We start from the raw sequence: 17,448 nt of genomic DNA, 5'->3' as shown, positions 1-17,448 counted from the left end.
ATTATCTTCTGTGTCTGTGTTAATTGGTTTCCCTTTTCTTTGTTGAAGAGGGTCTGTGCAGTCTTTCTGCCTAGTCCACCATCTTGCCCAGTCACCCCCAGTATATATATGGAAAGGATAGTTTATTTGGCTCATTCATCATCTCCAGTTCCTGGACTTGAACCAGTGGCCTGTTGTGTTGACTGTCAATCTTGAGATTGTTACATTTTACCTGCTAATATTGGATTCACAAGCCCCAGCAGCCAGCAGCTGTGTGAGTCTGGAGAACCCACCACCTTGCCCCAGTATGCCTGGAAGGCAGAGCCAAGCCCAAGATTGAGAGATCTCCACCCAGTTGCTCAAGTTGTCACTCTGAATTTGGACTTCTAGTCTCCTAAACTATACAAGTGGACTTCACCTGATGGAATACACAGGAATCAGGTTGATTACATCTGTGACAAGAGGTGATGAAGAAGCTCAATATCCTCAGCCAAAACAAGGCCAAGAGCTGTGCATAACAGCATGTGTCATGATGGGCTCAGATATAGCAAGAATCATGAGGCTGGCACAGGGCTGGGCAGTGTTTCCTTCTGCTGTGCCTAACAGCATGTGTCTTATCAGACCATCAACTACTCATAAGCAAGTTCAAATTGAAGTTGAAGACAATTAAAACAAGTCCACAAGAGCCAAAATATGACCTTGAAAATATCCCTCCTGAATTTAGAGACCACTGAAGGAATAGATTTCATCAGCTGAACACCAATGACTGAAACCAGAGGAATTGTGGGATGACATCAAGAACAACATCCATGAAGAAAGCAAGAAGTCATTAAAAGGCAAGAAAACAAGAACAGACCAAAATGGATGTCAGAAGAGACTGTGAAAATTGCCCTTGAGCAGAGATTAGCTAAAGCAAATGGAAGAATCGACAAGATAAAAGAGCAAACAGAAGATTTCAAAGAGCAGCTCAAAAAAACAAAGCCAACTATTATAACGAAATGTGCAAAGATCTTGAGTTAGAAAACCAAAAGGGAGGAACACATTTGGCATTTCTCAAGCTGAAAGAACTGAAGAAAAAAATTGAGACTCGAATCTCAATATTGATAGATTCTACAGGCAAAATATTGAAAGATGTAGGAAAAGTAAGATAAGATGGAAGGAATACACAAAGTCACTGTACCAAAAAGAACTGGTAGATCTTCATTCATTTCAGGAGGTGGCATATAATCAAGAACCAATGATATTGAAGAAAGAAGTCGAGGGTGTACTGAAAGAATTTGCGAAGAACACGGCTCCAGGAATTGACAGAATACCCAATGAGATGTTTCAAAAAATGGATGCTGTGCTGGAGGCATTCACTCAGCTATACCAAGAGATTTGGAAGATGGCTACCTGGCCAACTGACTGGAAGAGATCCACATTTGTACTCATTCCAAAGAAAGGTGATCCCACAGAATGTGGAAATTATTGAGCAATATCATTAGTATTACAAGCAAGTAAAATATCACTGAAGAGAATTCAAAATCAGTTCTAGCAGTATACTGACAGAGCTTCTAGAAATCCAAACTGGATTCAGAAGAGGATGTAGAATGAGGGATATCATTGCTGATGTCCGATGGATCTTAGCTGAAAGTAAAGAATAACAGAAAGATGTTTACTTATCTTTTATTGCTTATACAAGATCATTTGGTTTTGTGGATCATAACAAATTATGGATAACATTGGGAAGAATGGGAATTCCAAAACACTTTATTGTATTCATGAGGAATCTGTACATGGATCAGGAGGCTGTTGTTCAAATAGAACACTGGAATACTGCATGGTTTAAAATCAGGAAGGAGGTGCATCACAGTTGTAACCTTTTACCGTACTTATTCAATTTGTATGCTGAGCAAATAATCCAAGAAGGTACATTATATGAAGAAGAATGTGGCATCAGGACTAGAGGAAGACTAACTAACCACCTGTAATATGCAGATGACACAACATTGCTTGCTGAAAGTGAGGATGACTTGAGGCACTTACTGATAAAGATTAAAAACTAGAGTCTGCAGTATGGATTACACCTCAATATAAAGAAAAAAAAAATACTCATAACTGGTCCAATAAACAGATTCATGATGGATGAAGAAAAGATTGAAGTTGTCAAGGACTTCATATTACTTGGTTCTACAATCAACAGAAATGCAAGCAGCAGTCAAAACATCAGATGACATATTGCATTGGGCAAATTGGCTGCAAAAGATCTCTTTCAAGTGCTGAAGAGCAAAGATATCTTCACGAAGACTAAGGTGTTCCTAATTCAATCCATGGTGTTTTCAGTAACCTTTTCTGCATGTGAGAGCTGGACAATGAATAAGGAAGACTGAAAAAGAGTTGATGCTTTTGAGTTGTAGTGTTGGAGAAGAATGCTAATAGTACCATGCACTGCTAAAAAGACTAACAGGTCTGTGCTGGAAGAAGTGCAGCCAGAATGGTCCCTTGAAGCAAGAATGGCCAGACTCCATCTCACATACTTTTGTCATTTTGTTACAAGGAACATTCCCTGGAGAGTGGTATCAAGCTTGGTAAAGTGGAAGGTCAGTGAAGAAGGGGAAGGCCCTCAATGCGATGGATTGACACAGTGGCTGTAATGATGGGCTCAGGTATAGCAAGGATCATGAGGCTGGCATAGGCCTGGGCAGTGTTTCGTTCTGTTGTGTGTGGGGTTGCTATGAGTCAGAGATAACTTGATGGCACCTGACAACAACAATCCTCCTAAACTATAAAAGAATAAATATTGTGGTATTTCTGTTATAAGAAAATAATGACCAAAGTATGAGAGATGAAGTCTGGTCAATCTTGCTTCTAAGGAACATTTCAACTCTATTGTTTCCAAAACAGAATTGGTCATTCTTATAGCAGTCCATGGTACGTTCAATATTCTTTGGCAACACCATAATTCAAATGCATCAATTCTTCTTCAGTCTTCCTTTTTCATTGCCAAGGCCTCACATGCATATGAGGCTATTGAAAATACCATGGCTTATGTCAGGCATACCTTAGTCTTCAAAGTAATAGTTTTGCCCTTTAACAGTTTAAAGAGTATCTTTGTAGCAGATTTACCCAATGCAATATGTAGTTTGATTTCTTGACCGCTACTTCCATAAGCATTGATTGTGGAACCAAATAAAATGAAATCTTTGGCAACTTTGATCTTTTCTCCATTTATCAAGATGTTACTTATTGGTCCTGTTGTAAGGATTTTTGTTTTCTTTATATTGAAGTGCAATCCATACTGAAAGCTGTAGTCTTTGATCTTCGTCAGTAAGTGCTTCAAGTCTTTTTCACTTTCAGCAAGCGAGGCTGTGCCATCTGCATATCACAGGTTGACAATGAATTTTTCTCCAATTCTGATACTGCCTTCTTCTTATAGTCCAGCTTCTTGGATTATTTGTTCAGTATACAAACTGAAGGAGCTTTGGTGGCATAGTGCCTAAGACACTTGACTGCTAACCAGAAGACTGGCAGTTCAAACCCAGCTGCTCCTTGGAAGGAACATGGGACAATCTACTTCCATGGTGACACTACTTTGGAAACCCAAGGAGAGATCACTATGAGTTGGATCTGACTTGACAGCAGTGAGTTTGGTTTTTGGTTTAATGACCAATGATCACAAGTATTTCTTTATGTATTTGTTGGCTGCCTAAATATTTTCTATGGTGAACTGTCTCCTCATATCCTCTGCCCATTTTTAAATTGTATTATTTGTCTTTTTGCTGTTAAAGTGTTGAAGTTTTCTACAAATTTTAGAGATAAGTCCCATGTTGGGTATTTTTTTGCCAAGTATTTTTTCCCAATCTGTAGGTTCTCTTTTTACTCTTTTGGAGAAGTCTTTTGGATGCACGTAATAATTTAATTTTTAGAAGGTCCCAGTCATCTAGTTTATCTTCTGCTGTTTGTGCATTTTTTATTTTGTAATCTATTTATGCCATAAACAAGAGCCCCTAACTTTGTCCCTATTTTATCTTTGATAAACTATATACTTTTTTGGTTTTACATATAAGTCTTTGATCCATCTTGAGTTTGTTTTGTATATGGGGTTTCATTTTTCTGCAAATGGGTGTCCAGTTTGACAACTCCATTTGTTGAAGAGACTATCTCTTCCCCATTTAATGGGTTTTGGCCCTTTGTCAAAAATCAGCTGTCTATAGGTGTATGGATCAATTTCTGGACTCTCAATTCTGTTTCTATCATCTATGTGTAGCTCTGGTAGCATAGTGCCTAAGTCACTTGACTGCTAACCAGAAGGCTGGTGGTTCAAACCCACCAGCCACTCCTTGGAAGGAAGGTTGGGCAATCTACGTCCATAGTGATACTGCCTCAGAAACCCAAGAAGGGGTCACTATGAGTTGGGTTCGGCTCAACGGCACATAACAACAACATGTGTATATCATTGTACCAATACCAGGCTGTTTTGACTACTTTGGCTGTAGAGAAGATTTTGAGATCTGGGAGTGTGAGACCCCCTACTTCGTTCTTCTTCTTCAGTAGTGCTTTGCTTATCCAAGGTATCTTCCCTTGCCATATAAAATTAGTGATTGTTTTTTCCATGTCCTTAAATGGTGATGGACTCTAGATCAGGATTGCTTTGAGTCTATGGATTTTTTCGGGGTAGTATTAACATTGTCACAATGTTCTGTCTTCCTACCCATAAGCATAGCAAGTTCTTCCATTTATGTAGGTCTCAAAGTTTCTTGTAGTAGTGTTCTGTAGCTTTCTTTTTATAGGTCTTTTGTGTCCTTGCTAAGATTTATCCATAAGTATTTTATATTTTTGGTACCTAATGTAAATTGTATTGGTTTCCTTATTTCCTTTTCAGAGATCTCTTTCTTGTAGAGGAATTCCATTTATTTTTGTATGTTGGTCTTGTGCTTTGCCACTTTACTGAATTTTCAATTAGTTCCTGTTGTTTTCTTGATGAGTTTCTGGGTTTTTTATGCATAGGATCAAGTGATCTACAAATACCCAAACCAAACCAAACGCACTGCCATAGAATAAGATCTGACTCATAGCGACCCCTCCTTGGGTTTCCAAGGAGGTATCACTATAGAAGTAGATTGCTGAACCTTCCTTCCCAGGAGTGGCTTGTGGGTTTGAACCACCAGCCTTCTGGTTAGCAGTCAAGTGCCTTAGGCACTTCACTACCACAGCTCCTGCCTTAGACACTATATAGTTTTATTTCTTCTTTGCCTATTTGGATGCATTTTATTTCTCCTTCTTAGCTTATTACCCTGAGTAGGACTTCTAATATAATGTTTAATAGAAGTGGTGGTAGAGGGTATCCTTTTTTTATTCTTGCTCTCAAGGGGAATGATTTCAGTCTCTCTGCATTGGGAATAATGTTGGTTGATGGTTATACATACATACATATATATATATATATCCTTATAATGTTGAGTGATTTATCTTCTGTTCCGATATTGCTGAGAGCTTTTATCAAGAATTAGTGTTGGATTTTATCAAATGTCTTTTCTTCATCACATAATATGATCACATGGTTCTTTTCCTTTGTTTTATTTTTGTGATGGATTGTATGTATTGTTTTTCTAAAGTTGAGCCATCCTTGTATACCTACTATGATCCCACTTGATCATGGTATATTATTATTATTACTATTTTGATATAGTTTTGGATTCTATTGGCTAGGATTTCATTGAAGAGTTTTGTGTCTATATTCATTAAAGAATATATTTGTGAAAGTGTACAGTGTTCCTTTTTAGTGGTGTCTTTGCCTGGCTTTGTTATTAGGGTTATGCTTGCTTCATAGAATTAACTTGAGAGTATTCCACCCTATCCTATTTTCTGGAATAGTTTGAGTAAGATAGGTGTCAATCTTCTCTGAATATTTGTTATAATTCTCCAGTGAAGCCATTTGGGCCAGGACTTTTTTTTTATACGGAGGGTTTTTTTTTTTTTTTGAGACCTGTTTAGTTTCTTCTTTTGATGTGAGTCAGTTCAAATTTTCTACCTCAGTTTTTGTCACTTTAGGTCAGTCATGTGCTTCTAGAAATTTGCCAATTTCTTCTAGGTTTTCTAATTTGTTAGAGTACTATTCTTCATAGTATCTTGTTGTTATTTTTATTTCAGTTGGTTCTGTTGTGATATCACTGATTTTATTTATTGTTTGTTTTATTTGCATCTTCTCTTTTCCTTAGTTAAATTTGCCAGTGGTTTGTCCATTTTGCTAATCTTTTCAAATAACCAGCTTCTAGTCTTGTTGGTTTTTTCTGTTGTTTTCTGCTTTATTTCTGCTCTGATTTTTATTAATTCCTTTCTTCTAGAAACCATAGGCTTCTTTTGTTGTTTTTTTCTAACTTTTAGGTATGTTGGATTAAGCCATTGACTTTGGATCTTTCTTCTTGTTTGAAGGGTGCATTTATTGCTTGTAAATTGACCTCCGAGTACTCGTTTCCCTATGTTCCAAATGTTTTGATACATCGTAGTTTCATTTTCATTTGTTTCTAGGAATGTTTTTATTTCACAATTTATTTCTTCTGTTACCTAGTAGTTCTTGAGCAGTGTTTTATTCAGTTTCAATGTATTTGACCCCTCCACACCCTGGTCTTTCTATTACTGATTTCTAATTTTATGACATGATCTCAGAAGATACTTTATAGTATTTCAAAGTTTTTAAATTTATTGGGGCTTATTTTCTGGACTAACATATGGTCTATTCTGGACAATGATCCATGTGCACTGGAAAAGAATGTGTATTGCCTTTTCATTAGGTGGAGTGTTCTGTATGTTTATAAGGTTAAGTTGGTTGCTTATGTTGTTGAGATATTCTGTGTCTTTGTTGAGTTTCTATCCAGTTGTTCTGTCCTTCATCAAAATTGGTGTGTTAAAGTCTCCTATTACTGTTGTTAGGTGCCATTGAGATGTCTCTGACTCATAGCAACCTCATGTACAGCAGAATAAAACACTGCCCAGCCTTGTGCCAGCCCCACAGTCTTTGCTATATTTGACACTATCGTTGCAGCCACTGTGTCAATCCATCTTGTTGAGGGTCTTTGCCCTTTTCATTGTCCCTCCACTTTCCCAAGCATGATATCCTTCTCCAGGGAATGGTCCCTTCTGACAACATGACCAAAGTAAGTGAGACAAAGTCTGGCCATTCTTGCTTCCAAGGAACATATTGGTTGCACTTCCTCCAGGACAGATTTGTTAGTTCTTTGAGCAGTCCATGGTACCTTCAGCATTCTCCGCCAGCACCACAACTCAAAAACATCAACTCTTCTTCGGTCTTCCTTTTTCAGTGTCCAGTTCTCACATGCACATGAGGTGGTTGAAAATATCATGGCTTGTGTCAGGTTGCAACTTAGTCCTCAACGAGACATCTTTGCTCCTCAGCACTTGAAACAGTTCCTTCGCAGTTGACTTGTCCAATGCTACATGACATCTGATTATCTTGACTGTTGCTTCCATTGATGTTGATTGTAGAAGCAAGTAATATGATGTCTTTGATAACTTCAATCTTTTCTCCATTTATCATGATGCTGCTTATTGGTCCCATTGTGAACATTTTTGTTTTCTTTATATTGGGGTGTAATCTATACTGCAGACTGTAGCATTCAATCTTCATGAGTAAATGTTTCAAGTCATCCTCGCTTTCAGCGACCAAAGTTGTCATCTACATAACGCAGGTTGTTAATGAGCCTTTCTCCAATCCTGATGCCATGTTCTTCTTCATATAGTCCAGCTTCTCAGATATTTGTTCAGCATACAGATTGAATAAGTATGGTGAAAGGATAAAACCCTAATGCACTCCCTTCTTGATTTTAATCCATGCAGTGTCCCCTTGTTCTGTTAGAATGACAGCCTCCTCGTCTATGTGCAAGTTCCTCATGAACACAGTTAAGCAATCTGGAATTCCCATTTTTCTAAGTGTTATCCATAATTTGTTATGATACACACAATCAAATGCCTTTGCATAGTAAATCAAACACAAGTAAACATCTTTCTGGTATTCTTTGCTTTGAGCCAAGGTCCATCTGACATCAACAATGATCTCCCTTGTTCCATGTTCTCTTCTGAATCTAGCTTGCATTTCTGGAAATTCTCTGTTAGAATAGTGTTGTAACCATTTTTGAATAATCTTCAGTAAGATTTTACTTAGGAGCTCTGGTGGCATAGTGCACGTGAGACATTAATGATATTGTTCAATAGTTGCCACATTCTACATAACACAGGTTGTTAATGAGCCTTTCTCCAATCCTGATGCCATGTTCTTCTTCATATAGTTCACCTTTCTGGTATAATTATAGAAGTTCCAAATGGAAAGGAAGTCAGGAAGATATTAATATAGAACAGATTGATCCAAACTTAACACCACAAACTCATTGTCACTGATTCAATTTGGGTACAAATATGGATCTTTTCCAGTCAGTTGTCTAGGTAGTTGTCTTCCAAATCTCCTGGCATAGCCAAGAGAGGGCCTCTAGTGGGGCATCCTTTTGTTGAAACATCTAAATAGATATTCCGTCAATTCTTAGAGTCTTGTTTGTCACCACTTCCCTCAGTGCAGCTTCAACTTCTTCCTTCAATACTATTGGTTCTTGATCATATGTCACCTCCTGAAATGAATGAACATCAACCAGTTCTTTTTGGTACAGTGCTTTGTGTATTTCTTCCATCTTCTTTTGATGTTTCCTGCATCATTCAATATATTGCCCATAGAATCTTTCAAGATTGTAACTTGAGGGTTAAATTTCCTCTTCAGTTCTTTCAGCTTGAGAAATGCTGAGCATGTTCTTCAGTTTTGGCTTTCCAACTCCAAAGTCCCCTACTACTATTGTAAAATTGTCTTTTCTCCTTTGAATACAGATAAAGCTTGCTTTATGCATTTTGGAGCTCTTTAATTGGGTGCATAGTTATGGTTATGTCTTCTTGGTCAATTGACCCTTTTATCATCCTATAATGCCTTTCCCCTTTGCTGGTTCTCACACTGAAGTCTATTTTATCAGAAATTAATATTGCTGTCCTTGCTCTTTTTTGGTTGTCATTTGCTTGATATATTTTTTCCCTTCTTTGATTTTTCATTTATTTTTATCTTTGTGTCTAAGGTGAGTATCTTGTAGGCAGCATATTGATGGGTCTTCTTTTCTTATCCATTCTGCTACTCTTTCTTTTGACTGGTATATTTAATCTATTCACATTCAGTGTAATTACTGATAAGTATGAATTGAGTGCTGTAATTCTTTTGTTTTTTTTAATTAATAGTTTCTTTATCCCAATATTTTTCTGTGCTGAGTTCATTTGGTTTTCATATTTTCTTTTCCTTTATCTCATTATTGTTGATGTTGTGTTTGCTAGTCCTCGTGATTTTCTTTTTTCTTATTTTGGTTAGAAAGCTTATTAATTTTCTTGTGCTTACCCTGTAGTAAATTTTTATCTTCCTAAGTTTGGAACAAGGAGCTCTGGTGATGTAGTGGTGATAGCATTTGGCTGCTAAATAAAACTTGGTTGTTGAAACCCACCAGCTGCTCTGTGGAAGAATGATGGGGTGGTCTGCTTCTGTAAAGATTTACAGTCTTGGAAACTCAATGGCTATGAATCAGAATTGATTCAGTGACAATGAGTTTGTTGTTGTTAAGTTTGGAACAATCTGTTCTATATTAATATCTTCCTGACTTCCTTTCCATTTGGAACTTCTGTAATTATACCATTTATTTCCTCTATTTGCTTTGTAGTTGTTGTTTATAGATTGACACTCTGGTTCTCAATTGCAGTCTTGAAAGCTTATTTTAATTTTGAGAATTCTTTTTCTGTGTTGGTTAATGGATATTAATCTTAGATTGTTGTCTTCTGTGGTTGGTTTTTTGTCTGAAGGAATCCCTTTAGCATTTCTTGTAAAATTGGTCTTGTTTTCACAAATTTCTTCAATTTCTGTTCATTTGGAAATGTCCTCATTTCACTATCATATTTGAAGGACAGTTTTACTGGATATATAATTCTTGGGTGTTATTATTTTTTTTTTTTTCCTTTCATGGTTTTATGTATGTCATCTTATTGCCTTCTTATGTGCATGGTGTCTGCTGAGAAATCAGAGCTTAGTTTTATTTGCTGTCCTTTGTGGGTAATATTTCATTTTTTTCCTGAGCTGCTCTGGAGATTCTTTGTCTTTGATTTTGGAAAGTCTGATTATGATATATTTTGATGACTTTCTTTTGGGGTCTATACTATATGGGCTTCGTTGAGATTCTTAGATGATGCAGAAGTTAAACACTTTGTTGGTAACAGAAAAGTTGGCAGTTCAAACAACTAAGTGGCTCTGTAGGAGAAAGACCTGTCACTCTGCTCCCATAAAGAGTAAAAAAAAAAAAAAAAAAACACAGAAAACAAACCTGTTGCCGTAGAGTCACTCCAACTCATAGCAACCTTATAGGACAGACTAGAACTGTCCCAAAGGACTTCCAAGGGCATAATCTTTATAGAAGCAGACTGTCACTTCTTTCTTGCAAAGAGTGGCTTCTGGGTTAGAACCTGACCTTCCAGTTAGCAGCCAAGCACTTAGTCACTGCACCACCAGAGATCCTTAGAAAACCCTATAAGGCAGCTTTACTCTGTCACAGGGGTCTCTATGGGTCAGAATCGATTCAACAGCACATAACAATAAGACTAACTAACCCTACCTCTTTGGAGGCCTGATGAATCCATAAAGTTTACCATGTCTTTACAGTCACTACCACAAAACTTTGTTATCTCAATTCTTGCAATCTCAATTTTAGGTGTTATGTGGTACAAACTGTTAACTAATTCACAGCTAATGAAACAATCAAAGGTTCAAGTCCACCCAGAGGGTCCTCAGAAGAAAGACCTGCCTACATACTCCTGATAAATCAGCCACTGAAAACCCTATGGAGCACAGTTCTCTTATGGTACACATGGCATCACCATGAGTCAGAATCACTCAATAGCTGGTTTCTTTTTGTTTTGGCTCTTCCTACCCCTAGAGTCTGGTCTTTGACTGCTGTCCCACTCACCACAATTCCAACAAAGTCTTCACACTGCATCCTCAATCAAAACTTCATGGCTTAAAGAAATTAACTAATGGCTAAGTTCTTTGAACTAAAACTTAATATAACCTGAGGCATATAAGCCCTTTAAAAATTATGTCAAATATATTTAAAATGTATGAGATAAATATCAATGAACAATCTTAACACCCTAGTAGTGAATATAACTTGTTTAAAAATGTCATCTATTTGAATCATAAGAATTTACCTCTCAGCTTTGAAAGTTTTCGGGCTTCTGTCTCCCCAATAGAATTATTTTCATTAAATTGCTGATACATTCTTGCGTGTTCAAAGCTTTTGAACTTCTCAGCTTTAGTATAAATGACAAGATCTGATAGAGCCAGAGCTATTTTCATCTTCGAGGTCTAAAAATATAGTACAGTAATTTCATATTTTGGCACTAATCACTTGAAAAAAAAAATTCCAATAAAGAAACTATGTTTTCAAGGCAATGTGTTTAGTCTTTTCATAAAATTATCCCCTCAAAACTATTTGGATCAATTCATTGTGATTTTTTATTCTTTTTTTTTTTTTTTTAAACTATCATTTGGGTGAAAGTTTACAGAGCAATTTGGTTTTCCATTCAACAATTCATACATATTTTGTTTTGTAACATTTTCTGTAGTCCCCATAAGGTAATAGCAGTCTTCTCACTTCTTCCCTGTGTTTACCTTCATCTTTCTTTCCTATCCCTTCCTGCCTTCTGAGCTCTATCCCTGGGCAAATAGTGTACTTTTGATCTCATGTGGTTGATCATTCTAATGAATGCATACCTCTCTGGTGTTATTGTTCACCTTATAGGCCTATCTGTAATTTGGCTAAAATTTGAGCTTCAGGGGGGTACATTCAGTCCCAGGCCTTAACGATATCTAAAAGGCATAGTGTTAGGGGTTTCACCAGTGTATCTTAGACAAGCAAGCCTATTCTTTTTTTTTTTTTTTTAGTTTTTCCCACATTTTTCTCCCACTCTATCCAGGGCCTCTTATTATGATCCCTTTCAGAGTGGTCAGCAGTGGTAGAGAGGTAGTATCTAGTTCTTCTGGTCTCAGGGTCATGGAGGCTGGGGTTCACATACTCATTGTAATTGTTTTGTATGAGTATAATATTTGATGTTAATATGAGAGAGTCTAAATCTAAAAGTAACATTTTAAGAATTGAAGATGGCAATTATTGCTATTTCCTTTTTCCAAAAGATCACAGTTTATCCTTTTGAATTACACAAATATAAGAATTTTAGTCATGAGTAAGTATATTTCCATTCTTATGTAATATTTTGGAATAGTTTCTTTTATATTGTAGACATCTGCTCTTTTGCAGCCCAGCAAATCTACACACTTTTTAACCACTTCCCAAATTTTGTTTTAGGGAATTACTTCTTGTTTATATTCAGTCCACATGCTTAGGGATGGATCCTGCAGATTGAACCTAGCTAATCAAAGCTTTGTATTCCCCCAGCAACAGTAATTGTTGCAGAAATGTGCACATACTGATTGATAGCCAATGTACAATAAAAACGTGTTAAGTCTGATGGCATTCTACTGGGTTTTAACATGAAAGGATATACAACTGAAGCTTTTGAAACAATCTTGTCACCAGTACAAAGAAAGTGGGACCATAAGCTAGAGAAAGTTCTAGTGACTTTGCATGAGATACTACACTGAGTCAGTCATACCTGAAATAGAATCCCTTTCCTTCAACTTTTCTTTCATGTGGGTCAAATAATTCCCAGTTTACTTAAACCAGCTGGATTGGTTTTGTGTCATGTGAAACCTAATGCACCTTCTTTTGTCACTGTGATTTTATACCCATAATACTATATATTAGTATGTTATGTTCTGTTATACATAAAATCACTATGAGTCAGGGCCTACTCAATGGCTTCTAACAATAACAATAATTTTATATTTTATAAACATGGATTTCCTTGTAAATCTCTCCCAGTATGATCTTGAGGGTAGACACATTATGGTTTTCTTCTATATCTTTTGTATACTGCACAATGCCTAGTACATAAGAGGATATATTATTTGCTTACTATAAAGTTAAAAATTTAAAAAGCAACTAACATGGGAAAGGGATAACTTTTAAAATATCTTCTGTAATGCTAGTTTTTTCAAAGTGAATTTTAAATAATTGACTACAGCTGTCATAAGGGGAAAAAAATTCCCTCAAAAAATTTTAATTCTCCAACAATAAGAAGAAAATTAGAATATTTTCAATCACTTGTAAGATTTTCACAAAGCAATATTTCACCTTTTTTTTGAAAAGTAGTAATCGACCTGATTCTGCTTCCTTTTCTTGCTTTTTCTTTTTGGCCTCTATTTCCTTTTCTTGATAGTCTTTTAATAAAACATCATCAGATGTTGCATCTTCCTCATCATCTTGATCAACATCTTCTTCAAATTCCTCTACCTGGCCATGCTTATCAGAACCTCTCCTCTCACGGGTTTCCTTTAAGGTTCCTATTTTCTTGTTTTTGACCAATATTTTGAATCGTAATGCCTACAGAGAAGATTTGAAAGACAGTGAATATTACACACTTTTACACACTTACAGGAAAACTTATATAATAAGAGTCATGAAAATTGTTTCACATTTTCAATTAGCCTGCAACATTAACTTATATAATATCCTTAACAAGGTTAAAAACATATTTTTCTCCATACCTTTCATTCATGCCCTAACAGAAAACAGTGATATTTTAGTATTGACAAAAATTCACCAAAAATAAGCCTACTGTGACTGAGACTTACTGTAATGCCAAGTGCCTGCAGTTCTACATACAATCCTAAAATCTAGACTATGAAGCAAAATTCCTTTCTTCAAGGAGTTTTGATTTTTCCTTCCTTCTTGTCTTCCTCAGGTATCCACTCAACTCCATCATCTTAGACCTTCTCTTATTAACCATGACCCCAATGTTGCTCTGCAGCGACATACTTGAAAACTATCACCTGGGTTATATATTAAAGGGAAAAATATCTAAATCTACTTCAAAATTAGAGAATCAGAATCTTGAGTTGTGGGGGCTGGAACTATATCACCTTAACAATTCTCCAGGGGATTCTTTGTGACACCGAAAACTGAGCATAGTATGAGAAGGTGAGTTTGTCTCTACTTTGATGAAAACATTAATCAAAGCTAAATATATGAATGCTATGAAAACATTAATCAAAGCTAAATATATGAATGCTAATAATTGACTGAAATATAATAGAAAGAGAGAGTCTATTGCCAGAAAGCTAAAAATTATTATAATTTCTCCAATTAAACCATGGCTCCTAGACTTCATCTTTGACGATATGTTTTCAGCATTTTAGATAGATCTTTAATAATTCTTTTATGTCACAGTTGAACACATTTGGACTGTGAATATTCTTTCTCTATCCTCCAAGCCTGAAGGAATCTAAGGATCGTAGTCTCAGTGGTTCCACCAGTCTTGATCAGACTAAGTAAGTCTGATCTTTTTTATAATTTTGAATTTTCCTCTTAATTTTTTCCCTCCTACTCTGTTCAGGATCTTCTATTGTGATCCTGATCAGAGAGGTTAGTAGTAGTAGCCTGGCACCAGCTAGTTCTTATGGTCTCAGATTAGTAGAGGCTATGGTTGGACTGTGAACATTCTTATGAGTTTTCCCATTTACCAAATAATTTTTTTTTATCTGTCTCCATTAAACCATGAGTCCTATACTTCTTACTTATTAAGTGTTATTAATGTCCCAACACTTTCATTTTTACATTTTTCACTAATTTCAATAAAATAATAAAGGAAGATATTAAAAAATTCAATTACAAAAATATTTCTAGATTACCAAAATGATGATGTGTCAAATCTAAACTATTATTTGTTAGACAGTACTATTATGTAAAAGCTCAAAATGTTCATTTATCACCTGGTAAAATTTGAGGTAAGAGAGAATGGGCTGGCAAAGGAAACTAAGGAGTGGCCAGAGAGAAATGAGGAATGCCTAAAGATTGTTATGTTATAGAAGAAAGTGTTTCAAGGAAAGGATGGAGATGTCCACAGTACTGAATGTTACTGAGAGGAACATCATATGAAGACTGAAATAGGTTTATTAAGATTCGTCGATATGAATGTCTTGGATAAGAGTTGTTACTGTAGAGCAGGTAGAAGAGGAAGCCTGACTTAGCAGGTTGTGAGGAGATGAAGAAATGGAAATTTAAGTTTTTAGAGGGAAGAACAAAATAAAGAAGTAGCTGGAGAGGAAAGTAGAGTACATTTTTAAGTCAAATACTTGTTGCTATTGTTGTTGTTAGGTGTCCTGGAGTCAGCTCTGACTCACAGCAACCCTATATACAACACAATGAAACACTGCCCGGTCCTGCGCCAACCTCACAATATTTGCTATGCTGGAGCCCATCATCACAGCCACTATGTTAATTTATCTCATTGAGGCTCTTCCTATTTTTTTACTGACGGTCTACTTTACCAAGAATGATATCCTTCTCCAGGGAATGGTCCCTTCTGACAACATGACCAAAGTAGGAGAGACTAACTCTGGTCATTCATGCTTTTCAGAGCATTCCAGTTGCACTTTCTCCAAGACAGTTTTGTTTATTCTTCTGGTAATCCATGGTATTTTCAGTATTCTTTACCAACACCAAAATTAAATTGCATCAATTCTTTTTTGGTCTTCCTTATTCATTGTTCAGCTTTCATATGCGTATGAGAAGGCTGAAAATACCATGACTTGGATCAGGCACACCTTAGCCTTCAAAGTGACATCTTTGCTCTTTAACACTTTAAAGTGGTCTTTTGCAGCAGATTTTCCCAGTGCAATACATCATCTGATTTCTTGACTGCTGCTTCCATGGGCATTGATTGTGAATCCAAGTAAGATGACATCTCTAACAACTTCACTTTTTCTCTATTTATCATGATGTTGCTTTTTGGTCCAGTTGTAAGGATTTTGTTTTCTTTATTTTGAGGTATAATCCATACTTAAAGCTGTAGTCTTTGATCTTCAACAGATACTTGAAAATACATCAGATATTTTTTAAATCAAATACTTGAATATACTCAAATGAAGAAAGAGAGAAAGAGACCAGCAGAAACAGGGGAACTGTGAAAAAGGCACAAGGCAGAAAGAGAATCATTTACTCAGATGATAGGGAATTAGTTTAGGAGCTCTGGTAGCCTAGTGCCTAAGGCACTCCTTGGAAGGAAGGTTGGGCAATCTACTTCCATAGTGATATCGCTTGGTAACCCAAGGAGGGGTCGCTATGAGTCAGGTCCAACTCGACAGCACAGCACGTCATGTCACATCACATAGTCCTTTTACAGCATAGATCTTTGGCCTTTATCTTACCCTTTTGTGTATGAAACATAATGTTTATGAAACATTAGGCTAAATTCCTAATATTAATTGACTTGAAACTTTGGACCCAAATGGTATGATGCACAATAAAAATGTAGGGTTTTGCATATATCTCTATATAGTTTTTTAGCAAATAAAAATAAAAATCTGTTGTTGTAAAACTGATTTCAAATCATGATGACCCCATGCGTGTCAGAGAAGAATTGTGCTCCATAGGGATTCCAATGGCTGACTTTTTGGCAGTAGATCACCAGGACTTTCTTAGAAGTGACTATGGGTGGACTCAAGCTTCCAATATTCAACAGTTAGCAGCCAAGTACATTAGCCATTTGTACTACCCAGAGACACATTGCAACATATATTTTCATAAATAATGAAAACTAGGCATTTTCATTTATCTCTCACTAATTTTATGGGCCAATATAACAGTAACTTTTTTTTTTTCCTTAAATTGAGCTTATCAGACAAAATGTTACCTCTGGTGATGGTAGTTTATCTGGAAAATCATCAAGCATATCAGAAAGCAGAGTATCTCCCAAAATTGCCTGCATATTATCTGCCATCACTTCTTGTTGAGCAGGGGAGCAGTGATTTTCTAAAGAAAGCACCACTGGGTAGTCAGATGTCTAAAAAATTAACCATTACTAAGGTTATTGATCAGAACTTCTAAATAATTTGATTGCAAATAGTATAAGCACTTAATTTGCTTTAAAACTTACTTCTAATGGTCAGCGCTTTTACAAAATAAGTATTCTTTAAACTGCAAATACTTTTGAGTTTGAAAAAGCAGAGACCATTAAATCTGTATTAAAAAGAAAACTACTACTATTTGTACTAGCAGTATAGGAAAACACTCAAGTAGCCAGTTTAAATAAATTATGGCATAGCCATATAAAGGCATAATATAAACCCATTAAATAAGAGAGCTAAAAAACTGCTATAGAAAGTTAACTGTGGTATAGTCCTATGAAGAAAAGCAAATTGTCAAAGAGTAAAATTCTAAATGGTATTTTTTAAATACACATACATGTTGATTTATTATCAACATATTTTGTCTTGAAAGTGCAATAGTTGAA

General features: G+C 36.0%; 1 protein-coding gene across 1 annotated transcript in view; it reads right to left on the bottom strand.

Moving 5' to 3' along the window:
• Positions 1-17,448, bottom strand: part of PLCZ1 (phospholipase C zeta 1) — an 84,479-nt gene that overhangs the window by 28,966 nt on the left and 38,065 nt on the right. The window contains exons 5-7 of the mRNA XM_007944440.2: positions 16,849-16,998; positions 13,290-13,538; positions 11,245-11,401 (exon numbers count right to left, since the gene is read on the bottom strand). Of these exons, the coding sequence (XP_007942631.1) occupies positions 11,245-11,401; positions 13,290-13,538; positions 16,849-16,998 (556 nt within the window). The remainder of the gene's footprint in view (positions 1-11,244; positions 11,402-13,289; positions 13,539-16,848; positions 16,999-17,448) is intronic.

Source organism: Orycteropus afer, unplaced genomic scaffold (assembly GCF_000298275.1).
Source record: "Orycteropus afer afer isolate SDZICR_OR568_19922 unplaced genomic scaffold, OryAfe1.0 scaffold00126, whole genome shotgun sequence".
Taxonomy (NCBI): Eukaryota; Metazoa; Chordata; class Mammalia; order Tubulidentata; family Orycteropodidae; genus Orycteropus; species Orycteropus afer.
This window is presented reverse-complemented; position numbering and strand designations above follow the sequence as displayed.